We start from the raw sequence: 12,275 nt of genomic DNA on the forward strand, positions 1-12,275 counted from the left end.
CTCCCCTTTATGTGTGCCTGGTCTTCTCGGGTAGCACCAGGGAGCCCAGCGGGGCACAGAATCAGTGAGGACCGTTAATGATGTAAATATAATCCATTTACCATCTATTGATCTGTATCGGACTCACCGATTTCAGCGTGAGATCAGCCTTTGTCGTTTCGCACGGTGGCGTCTCCATCGACCTGACGGGATCACAGCGGCATCTTCACCGCCTTCCCCACTTTCCCGAGAAGGTGAAGGCTGCATAATAACACCGCCCGCCGCTATGAGACGAATAACGGGAAAGGCGAAGGATGAAACTTTGATCGAGCTGCAGAGCACGGCGGATTCACATACCGGAGGTAATTAAATTAAAAAATGCTCTCATTAATCTTTAACAGCGTCTGGGGCTCATGCGGTAGTTTCTGTCTTCTGTCTGATTATTATATTTGCCATAAATGCTATATGTTTATTCAGCTTGTAGCTCGTCTGGGAAGTATGTAGTGTAGGAGTAATCCTCATCCTCATGTCAAACCTGGAGCCTTTAGACCACTATCATAGCAAACCATAAAATATTAAATAAACATAGTAACCTCTCAATTCAGCAGACAAAATTTAATTTTTTAGATATTTTAGTGCCTGTAGCAAAGCATGCAAATTCTACATTTAAGTGTCACTCTGTTACATATAATTTGGCTGCTTGGTATGTCCATATATTTTGTCCACAGCCTAATTCTGTATCTGTTTTAAGGTTACGTTATTTACTTTTTTTGGCAGCTGAGACTGCGCGCACACAAGCATAAAGTGGGGATTTGGTTTAATTAGGCTCCTCTCAGTCAGAGGTCAGCAGCTGGATAAACCTGCCATTTAAAACTAACTTTACTTTCCTGTGCACAGAGGAGTTTATTCAGACTGTGTGTCATTCTACAGCAAGTTAGCAGTGATCTCATGACAGGCACAAACAGACATGTTGTATGTGTTTCAGTGTGCACACTGTATGTTTGTTTGTGCGGGTGTTTACACTTTTGGCTTTGCATCACAGGAATGTCCCTTAAAGCTTGTGGTTGTGGGGTCAGTGAGGTCACACTGAGGCAGATTTGTAGGGTTAATTAAAGTCACTGTAGAATCTTGATAATCTGCATTGCCATTTTCTCCCCAAAGTGAATTAAATTAAATTGACTGAGTAAAGAAATCCATGCTCTCCTCTTCCAGTGATTTGTCAAGCTCAGTATTTAATGGGATTGCCTCAAACCTCATTGACTCCTCACCAAACAGCAAACCACTTTGGTTTCAGACATCGTGTTCACCAGGATCCATCTGGAGGTTAACTGGCTCGTACGTACATTTTCAGACATTAGTGTGATGGAATCAAATTAGTTTGACATTATTTGTTGTTTCCATGCACAGTGTTCTCAGAGGACACCAGAAAATGCATGAAAATTGATAGTTGCTACTTCCACAGGGCACCATGTCTCATAATAGTGGAGGGCTGCAGTCTTAAAAGTCCTGCATTATGTCTCCCATAGCCCCCACAGCATGAGAGTTTGTGAAGACGACATTTCTGTATTGGCATTATTACACAACAGAGGACAGTGCAGAGTTCGCACAGAATTTCTGACCTAAATATCACGACAGATCAGTCTGTGTCAAGTAACAGTTAGTTTTGTTTTTAACCAGAACAATGGTGAATGAAATGAAATGTCATACATCTACAGTTAAATGAAAAGTGAATAAAGTGTGGGGAACAAAACAAATCGGTCACTTTTCTGTGGTCAGAGATTAACTGCTCTGCCATGAGAGACTCACTTAAAAGTTCTTATTAACAATGCATGAACCCAAAAACTTTTTACCTCAGATTAGTCTGATGTACAGTAATGGCTCTGAAGTGTTCAGCACATGATTTGATGTCCCAATAGTTGAAAATCCACTCACACAAACCATGCCTCACTTATCTCAGGGACTAAGGTTCCTCATTTTAACCCATCATATCCTCTAATCGCAGTGGTAGCTGAAGCACGCTCTGTGGAAGTCCAGTATTTGTGCCATGTCATAATATGGTTTCCAGCAGAAATCTGCAGGTTGGTAATCCATAGCATGAAACACCAAGCACACATGAAGTACAGGCTCTCTGAGGGATACAGGAAGTGCATGACGTCTAATGACAGAACAGAAGAACACAAGATGACTTATATGTATTGGAAAAGACTGGTGCTGTTGTGAAGAGCAGCATTGCTTTTTAATGCATTTTAGTAAACAACAATTACAAACAACAGCATTGTGGAGTTTGACCGTTTCACAGTTTTCCATTAGTTTCATTATCAGGATTTTATGGTCGGGTCTGAAATGGCTGACGCTCAATGGCGCACTGGAGCCACCACTCGGTATAACCCCACCCCAAATACTGTGACTGCACTAGCATCTCTGCGTCTCCTGCTCGGCCGCAAGGTATTATAGCTTTCGTTAGCTAGCTATGTCGTCGTTCTTCCCTGGATGCCAGAGTTTGCAGAGCAGCTCGGTTGTCGCCTTAATTAAATTTTCAAAGGCATTAAGAGGAAGTGGATTAATTTTGTTTGGATTGTTAGTGTGGCATCATTATACTTTGTCTTCCTCTATTAATAAACAGCAGTAATATGATTGCGTAAACACTGCGACTTGTTTCCTGAGTCCCTGAAAGACAGACAGGACATTTGATCAATAAAAATTTAATTTCTACACATTTCAAATCAATAAGAAATTGTCCTCTGGCTCTGGTGGCTCAAACATGAACGTCTGTACAACTCCAAGGCTGACAGTATCCATTTTTCAGGTTGTAGTGCTAACAGGGAGCTAACAGGGAGCTAACGGTCACTGTGCTGCACAGTTCGAGTGGGCGTGGTGTCTACGCCTTCAGCTCACACACCCCCAGCGTCTCAGAGCAGAGGGAGCTCCTTATTTTGTCATGATTTTGAAAGCTAACTTTATATATTTATGGATTTTTTTAACCATTCATTTAGCTGGGTGGTTAATAACACCTTTTTCTGTGGTGTGACTGACTCAGAACGCATTAGGATTACTGCTTTACACAGACTTTAAAATCTGTTCTTCAGTATGTTATAATAGCAAACAACCTCTGACTCACATATGTCTACCTAACAGCGCTGAGAATACTGCATCATCAAGGGACACCAAGAATAAAGATGATTTACTCCACAGCATTCATGTTGGATCAGTGTGTTGAGAGAACATAATGAAATCTCAGACCTTTTCAATTTGTAATTCCGCGCTCTTTATTGTGTTAATCAGCGAGCTGTTAATGAAGACACGTGCCTGTTTATCTCGGGTGAGCTGTGGGTTAATAGACTGTTCTTGTTCTGCAGAAGCTTTGTTCAGGAGCTTATCAGAGCAAACCTTCAGCCACATGTGAGAGAGGAAGAGAGAGAGAGAAGAGGAGGGCATCTGTCCTCACTTCTCTCTCTCTGTGTTTGGAGGGTTATTCCCGTGTTCACAGCTGGCCAAACACTGACTTATAAAAAGTCACGAGTGATGTCCTGTTGCAGGATAAACAGCAGATGTACTGTGATATAATACAGTATGCAGTTAAACACAACAAGTACTTGGTGTCATCTTCATTAAGCATGTCTTTAACTGAACTTAAAGCTTTTCAGTGGGGGGGTAGGGGGTAATAATTCTATTAAATGACAAGTGCTCTTAATGGAAATCACTCATATTTTAAGGGGCTTGTTGCCATTTAAGGTGATTTCACTCTGCTTGTCGGTGAAGTCATCTTCCAGTTAGAGGTGAAACAGAGCCAAAGAGTTGCTATAGCAACAGGCCTTGTAATTGCATTACCCCCTTTGATGGAGGCATGATCCTGAATGATACATGGAAAGCAACCAAGATTTCCTCTCAGCAAACTACAGGACAGCTACAGGAGATCTATCTGAGCTGATTTTATTTTGGCGTTTGTGCCAGAATAAGTTCAGACTTTATTTTTTTTAGATTAAGATAAAATGTTCTGCTGTGTGTTTACAACATGGCCTCCCCTTTTTGCCTGGCCTTTGGGTACGCCGACACGTGAACACTCACATAGGCCATTAAATTATGTTTTATGTATGAGCTGTTGAACAGCAGTGCCGGTTGGAGCTGTATTTGTTGTTGTACAGTATCTCATTGCCTAATCAGATTACAGGAAAACAGAAAACTACTCTCTGAGTCCTGTATTCCCTCAAAACTCCTTTCCTCAAACATGTATTCCTCAACAGACCATCTAAGTGTTTTATGTTGTGACTCATGAAGATAATACATTATTTCCCAGAAGCCCTTAACATGACCCCTTGTGTACGAGTTTGTGGTATTTTTACACAGCTTTCCGGGGATTGTCAGGAAATCTTCCTTTTGGGATAACAATATCCTGCTGATAAGAAAATAAACTTGTATTCCTCATGATAGTACAATCCCCAAAGCAAACACAAAAGCTCACAATTTAAATACACAACTTGGCAAAAAGAAAAGAGGATATTTTTTGAGAAGGGGAGTAACGATTCTGAAACAGCAACGTCCACAGTGCAGCCTTTTGATCCGTCATTACCTTGGTAATATAACAAAACTCAGCTGTATATTTTGTCTATATTACACACCTATTTAAACACCTATTTAATTGTCTTCCAACTGTATGTGTCACGTGACTATTTTGGTCCAAACATGATCAAGCGATCATGCCTGCGGTAAAAGTTAGGCTAGTTTAATTAGCTCAAGATGGATAATAACCCTACAGGGCACAAAAACAAAACAAAACACATGGGTCTGGAGAATTGTTACACCTCTAGTTATCAAAGCTTTTCTCTCCTTACTATCCACGACTTATAGGTTTCTGTCTGCATTTAGTATTATTTGGTATTAACTGATAATTAATAACACCCTAAGGTCTATTTAGTAGCTGTTAATTATATCACATGAGCTTTATCAGCAGAGTTGAGAGTCAAATTAAACACAGCACATTTCCATGATAACCATTTGCCAATGAAGATCATGCAGTTAGTTTGAAAGCTCCAGAACGCCCACTAAAGAGACCTTGAGGTGAGATTGTTTTGTCAGCTGCTGTCTCTCAGATCAAGAATGAACCTAGAAACTCATCACAATTTTTTTTGTGATTCCATTCATCATCGGTGTCTGTTTTGTGCCTCGTGTTTTCATCTAAGGGCTCTGACTGATGCACTTAATGAATTTTTCCCTTTTTGCTGCGTTAGCTAACACAACAGGAAATGTGTTGAGTGAGATAGAGAGGATGTCTTGTCGCAGAAAACCCAGGTCCGGTTCGTGCTCAGGATGTTGTGGTTTTACTGTAGCATGGTGCATGCCGTGCCTGCTAGGCAATCATGACTTCACTCAAATGTTTTGGGCATGAAATTTGATGTTAACGTCTGCCAAGTTTGCCTAATGCACCATCATAGTAGATGACTTACAGTGCGATCTACTGCATTTAGACCTGAGTACTAACCTTTATCACATCAATATTTCATATACTTCCACACACAATACAGCCAGGCCTTTTGTTTCTCCACCATCTGGTGTTAGTAAAACTCCTGCCTGGAGGGAAGTTGTCAAGCAATCTGCGACATGTTTGTATCACTTCCCTGGAGAAAAGGTTAGTGTTGTCATAATCCAGGGCTGTGGTTAATTAGTCTGCATTCGTTGATGCGCAACGCAAACAGTGATTGGAGCAGTAATTTAATCATATAAAAAATGGGTGTATGTGTTTGAGAGGAGTAAGCAGGTGGTTTAATTGAGTGTGAGCCTCGTGGAAGAGCTACACAAGAGCTAGTAGTGGTGCTTCTTTCCACCCACACAGCCTGCTTTACTCATAGTAAAAAAACAATTTTTTTTGCTTTCTTTTTTTTTTCACTGAATCAAATGAGCACTATGCAGCGCACCACCAGCAGTGCCTGTTTAGATGCTTGGCTACAGATGGAAGCCCAGGTTGATTACCACAAGTGATAAAATGTTCAAGTGAGACTCTTTGATGGATATAACCATGCATGATTCTGACCTACAGTTTAATACTTCCTCCTAACCTGTGTCTGTCTGTCCTTTAAAGATGGTCCTGCAGTGTTGACCGCATTCAGGATAAACCTGCACTCAGGTACGGGCAGATCAGAGGCTTTATGTGACGCCTGTCTGTCCGTCCGTCCTCTCATCACCATCCTCTGCTGTTTCCCTCTTCATCCATTTGCTCTCTCATCACGCTGAACTCTCCTTTAATAGTGGACTGTGTTGCTTTTCCTGTTTTGGCCGTTGATCCTTCGCTGCTTTCCTGTTAGTCTGCTAATCAGACACAAATGTCTGTGTGTCTGTCTGCTCTTTTCAGCTTCTATCTCAGCCTCTGGTCATATCTGCAGGGCCAGGCTTCTGGTAATTAAGTGTGCTGTGTCCTGTGTTTGTGGCTGGAGTGTCAAATCAGCACTGATGCATGCACTCATATACTCTAGTGAGGCTTGTGCACATTCACTTAGGGCTGGGCGATTGGACCTGTGAGGGGAAATATACATTTGTGAAGCATCAGAGACTGTGATAATATCTCTGGGCTTTTAGAAGATTTTACCTGGATTTACCAAAAAAACAAACAGTAACTGTTTGTGCTTAAACAGTTACTCAGAAGACTTCCCAGAAGGAGGGAAGGTTACATATACCATCACAGAGAATATTATCCATATTGCCCACTCCTAGTGTCAGTCATCATGTGCATAACTGGTTTATGGTGGAAAAAGTATTGATATCTTTTATTAAAGCAAAAATAAGAGCAAGCAATTTGTACCTAAGTACAGAACTTGAGTAAATGATCTTCCACCACTGCTGGTGTACATGTGCTTTTAGCCTTTCAAGCGTCACAGCAATATACAGCAAGTATGATAACTTCTTGCCATTGAAAAATATGCATTATGTATTGTGCTTGTGTGTGTGGTTAAGTGAGTGTGTGGGTGGCTGACAGATCCTTTTACATCCCCTTGTCAGACAATACTAGACCCTGTCGGTTCAGATTGAGAAATGCAGGTTCCCGCTTTGATTTGATGACTCACGAGGGTATACAGTGAAGAGGGCCGCTCTTCTACTAGTTACTCATGCTGGGCGAGCAAAATGAAACTGTGGAGCACTAACTGTGCATCACCTCTGGAGAGCCACATGTGATCCAGAGATGCAGAAATTGGAGGTGGATTTTCTGCCCAGAGGCAATCCCCATCATAATGGAAACTTCAGGTTGCGGTCAATTATGTTTTGGCTCGATGCAGCGGGGCCATATAGCCCATTTGTGTGCGTTTAGCGAGAATGTATAGCCTCTGCTGTTTTTTCTCTCTCTGCTCGATCAGCACAGGCCTCTGGGTATCAATACATTGTGATATACTGTGGGCCTGTACTGTGGATTTCTTTAATTATACAGAGTGAGGGAGAAACACCTGGCCCTTCTGATCACTCTTCACCAGCCTTCAATCCCCTGGCTAGTAGACGTTAACCAGCAACTGTGGACGTGTTGTCTTTGGAACATGGACAGATATTTCTCTATGGGCCTGTTTTAACTTGAGGACTGTGGGAACACTGCTGGTTACCCTCCAACAGGTTTCTAACTTTAAGATCCATCGATCTTACAAATGAAGATCAACTGACTGGTCGAGGAGAGTATAGTGCTCAGCCTGCCACAACATCCACATAATGTTCTCTGTGGTTATGGGGGGAGCTTACTGGAGTTATTTCAGCTTTGGCGTTCCAGTCCTTGGCAGTGGAGTAAAGGACATGGGTGCTGCATTGTGGGAAGTGTGGGATTAAGGCATTTCTGGAGTTTGACCTGTACCAGGGACAGAGAGTCCTCATATCTCGGCCTCTGCTGCTTTAGTTTTGACCATTTGTTTTTTTAAATCTGTCCCTTTTGAGTGCTCCAGCTTTACAGAAATAGAAACATGGTGAACTGAGTGAATCTAGGAGCATTCCAACTCCCAATACTCTGTCCTGCAGAATAGCAATAATTGTGTATGCATGTGTTTTGCACGTGTCTCTGGAAGTAATTAGGTCACTTAGGAAAAGCGACCCATTGATTGTGTGCTTGGCTCAGCCTGACAGGGGTGAAGGTTCTCACTGCCTCACTGATCCAAACATCTGCTCCAGTTTTGGCCTCTTGAGCCCCTCTTGACATCAGCTTATGGATTTCTGTCACTGCTCAGGGAGCAATGCTCAGCAGCAGCTCACCATTTGGGACGCTAGCTCCCTCTCAGGTGGCGATTCAAAGTGTCGCTTTGATTTAGAGCCCACGGAAGGTTACTGGCACATTTTCTGAGTAAGTTGGGACTCTGCTGCTCGTGTCCACAGGAGAATATCTCAGCTACTGTAAATAGACAGCAGTGAGTGTAACTGGGTTGCTTGGGTGGAGAGTGTGTTAGAAAACACAGAGCATGAGCTTCACTTTCAAATGAGTTGTAATTTTGTTAACCTGCATTCCTCATTAGCCACAGTCGCCAAGGTAATTGTGCATGAATGAATAACTGTGCACAGTAGTTATTTTTGGTGAATGCCCATTTGCGCCGGTCACTGTGTCTGTGCTGTCGTCTGCTGTTGCTGCTCAGTTATGACCTCTGTCTTCATTTATTTGTCTCTCTGTGGAAGTCGATATAACTCGCCGCTGACCCTTCGCTTGTGTTTGCTCAAGCCAGTGTCTGATAACTGACTGTGCGCAGTTGGAGTGAGACCAAACAAGTGAGACACCAGGAGGAAAGAAAAAAAAAAACACTCAGCTGCACAGTCAACGATGCTTCCCATGAGCCCAGTGGAAAAACCACGCTGTCATTTGTCCTCAGGGATTCCTATGGTTTAACTGATATGCCGTATGTACTCTACATTCCTTCTTAGTGAGTCTGCAGTCCCTCTCTCATTGGCTCACGCTGCCGTCTGTCAGATCATTGTGTCTAATCAGAGGTGGCTTCTCTGTGTGTTTGTGGCTGAAGCTGGAGGAGGCTGGAGATCTATGTCTGTGCTCAGTGTGTTTCATCCAGGGGGGTGGACTTCTGGCACAGCAGCCACCCCAGCTTCTGGTCCCTCCCTCTTCGCTGATCTCTCCATGTGCACGTTCCAGCCTTCCCCCACACAGGAAGTGGAGCTTTCCCACCTTTAGGGAATAATAGGGGGGGCAGTCAGGGAGCAGAGCAATGCTACCAGAGCACATTCCCTCTGCCAGAGTCTGCCACGCAGGAAGAGGGAGGCACTGCTGGAATGTTGTGTGTCATTGTGTTAGAGATGGAGAGGAGTGTGTGTGTGTGTGTGTGTGTGTGTCTGCCTTTGTGTCTCTCTCTCTCTCTCAGCTCCTGTAAATGCGTACCAATATGTTAAAAGCTTGTATCTACTGATGTTGCCAAGAGACCTTATGATTTTTATTGGGCCCTCGTTAAACTGAGTTTGTCTGAGATGCTGTGCTGCCATAATAATTGTTGGCTGCCTGATTGCTCTTAAAGGCATAGTGTCTGTTTGAAGTGAACCTTATCATTATTTCCTCCACATCACATATCCTGTGTGGATATGAACAGATTAAACTAGCTTATCTAGCTGTAGGTGGGATAGGTGGAGAATAATACCAAGGGTTTGATACTGCACTGTCTATTTTTTCAGACTAGCATTAACATTTTTTCTAGAATTTGTAAACAAGCACATTATTTTGGGAACTGATGTTCTCCCTCATTGAGTATGGGTGCGTATAAACGGGGGAGATAGAAGTAAATGTTTTTAAAAGAAAGTTTCTTGAATAAAATTCACAACTTTGTAAATGTGTATATTGCATCATGTAGTTTAGTTTGAGCAGCCATCAGTCTCTGTCACCTGTCTTTGAGTTCAGATGCTACTGATCCTATATAATATCTCGACTACACTGACATGATTCATCAACAAGTGGGACATATGGCATTAATTAGCTGATACCGCTTCAGTGTAAAATAAGGGAAAATGTATAACCTGACAATGCACACAGACACTTTCACTACAAAACAAACCTTCTCAAGTTGTCAGACCATTTTAAACTGCACTTCCTGATGTTTAGCAACAATCAAAGTTGCTGCACACACATATTATATAATGACTCCACTGATACATAAACAATAATTGCACTGTTGTTCACAACAACTACTAAAGACTAAGTTTTGAAATGTGAACAGTGCTGACTCTGAGCTCAGTTGTATTTAATCTATTTACCCATCTGCTTCTGCACTGATGATCGCTGTATTTCTTTTGCAGATGAAAACGGTGGAAATGGAGTCAGTTCATTATCTGACAGAGGGACACTGCCTGGACATACAGAGGTAAGATTTGATGTATCTTTGGGCTGTTTAACATTTACATAGCTTAGCATAAAGACTGGAAACAGGAGGAAACAGCTAGCCTGGCTCTTTATTGGTTTAACTGGTTGCTGGTGAATATAGAATTTATATTTAATATTTGCTGTGCCGACATAAGGGTGGTGTCAAACTTTTTGATTCTGATTTAATCTGTCACAGTCCAAAATCAGGTGTCTAACATAAGATTTTCAGGAGGCTTTTGTAACGTTTCCAGTTGCTTGCGTTCGTTTCTCTGTGGCCACAGGATTGTTTACATCCATGTTGATGTTTGTGTGATTTTTGTCGACTTATTCACTGATCTTTTGTTGACTCACTGTTATCATCGCTTAGTCACAAGACCTCAGCGCCTCAAAGAGCTGCTCTCATTCCTCTAACAACGAGAAAGAAATAAACTGTTACTGCTCAAACAGAAGCCTGTTGTCAGTCAGCTGCGTTCCCAGCGATACAGTGAGGTCGTCAAGCAGATGGTTTATCCATCTTAATTCTTGGTTCACGCCTCTGCTACAGGAAGATCAGTTAGTGTGTGTGAAGGTCTGATAAACAAGCCGGGTGGGCTTCAGTAAAAGTACTGAACATGCTGAGTACTCCATGTACGTAGTTAAGCCTTCACATTATGACAGACTGGAAAACTGCTGTGTTTTCAACCAGTGGTTCTCTGGCACCTGATGTGTCTTTTTCTGTCATCATAAATTAGACTGGAAGGTTGAAAGTGAATCTTGTTCAAAGTCATGTCAAAGTGAAGCATGGACTGGTATGAATGTTTTAATTAAACTACATTTTAAATGATTAAGTTTAAATTAAAAATGAAAAGCAGACACTGAAGGTTCACAGTAGTATCTTAAATTTCAGGCTGGTTAAAGGTTGAAAAACACTGATGTACTCTTCCACATTACTTTAACAGCACAGGCACATTACTGTATTACTACTGTAGACACTAATTACAGTATATCACATGCTGTTGACCATTTGATCTTGTATCCTTTTTCATATTGGATCATTTCCAGTAAGAGAGCTCATTCCAGTGGAAGAGATAATAGTTAAAGCAGAGGCTGACTGAAATACAAAACCTGATAGAGAACATGTACAGTGCGTTTCTCCTCCACCATCAGCTATTTCTGTGTAATGACAGGCTGTGATTGTGCAGTGTCCAGAATTTCTTTTCGTTTCATGTGGGGTTATTTTACAGTCATCGTGGCCTTTCTCTGAGGGAAAGGCCTTTCTTTTCAGTTCTATAACACATGTTGAGAAGTGAAGTCTAATCCCTGGAGTCAGTAGTTCACAGTAAACTTACTTACAATGTATAATTGTGTCACACAGTGTGCTTCTCTCTATATTTATATCTCAGAAACTTGCTTTCACTTCCACTCTGTGAGAAAACTAAAAGTGTTATTTTACGCCTGTTGTTTCTTTTTCAGACGGACAAGCTACAACCAAACAAAGACACCGTGTTCTTCAGGGACGGAGTGCGAAGAATAGACTTTGTGTTGTCTTATGTGGACGACAAAGATGGAGAAAAGAAACAGGTAAGAGTAACAGACGAGTCAGACGTTGGTGACTACTCAGCATTTTACAATGTGGCCAGTGAGTAACTGTGATGCTGCTGACATTAACAGGAATATATGGTGCTGCAAAGAGGAAGTGAAATTCAAATAACATATTTTCCGTGGACATATGACACAATTACTTTAAAACAGTTTCACAAACATGAGATCAGCTGTGCACTGACAGATGAGAGGATTCACACACACACATCCATTATCAGTCACATGCTGTGTCTCTTTATTGTGGTCACAGTCAGATGGTTCTCCATAGAGTTGCAGTTATGTAGCTGTCAACATACTTGTATTGTTAAAGTGGAAAAGTGAATAAAATGCGACAGTGTGGAGGGAGTCACCTGTAGTAATGAACCTACACAGAACTTTCTCCTGAATCTGCGGCTCCCCTCGGGCCTCAGTG

At 41.9% G+C, this 12,275-nt stretch overlaps 1 protein-coding gene across 2 annotated transcripts in view; it reads left to right on the plus strand.

Annotated features, from left to right (window-relative positions):
* Positions 1-12,275, plus strand: part of ano5b (anoctamin 5b) — a 22,136-nt gene continuing 9,861 nt past the window's right edge. The window contains exons 1-4 of one of the 2 annotated variants that reach the window (XM_018686293.2): positions 1-341; positions 6,053-6,097; positions 10,219-10,283; positions 11,735-11,842. In XM_018686293.2, the coding sequence (XP_018541809.1) occupies positions 266-341; positions 6,053-6,097; positions 10,219-10,283; positions 11,735-11,842 (294 nt within the window). In that variant the 5' untranslated portion in view covers positions 1-265. The remainder of the gene's footprint in view (positions 342-6,052; positions 6,098-10,218; positions 10,284-11,734; positions 11,843-12,275) is intronic. The other variant, XM_018686294.2, reaches the window with a different exon arrangement.

This window comes from Lates calcarifer, linkage group LG2, assembly GCF_001640805.2.
Source record: "Lates calcarifer isolate ASB-BC8 linkage group LG2, TLL_Latcal_v3, whole genome shotgun sequence".
Classification (NCBI taxonomy): domain Eukaryota; kingdom Metazoa; phylum Chordata; class Actinopteri; family Centropomidae; genus Lates; species Lates calcarifer.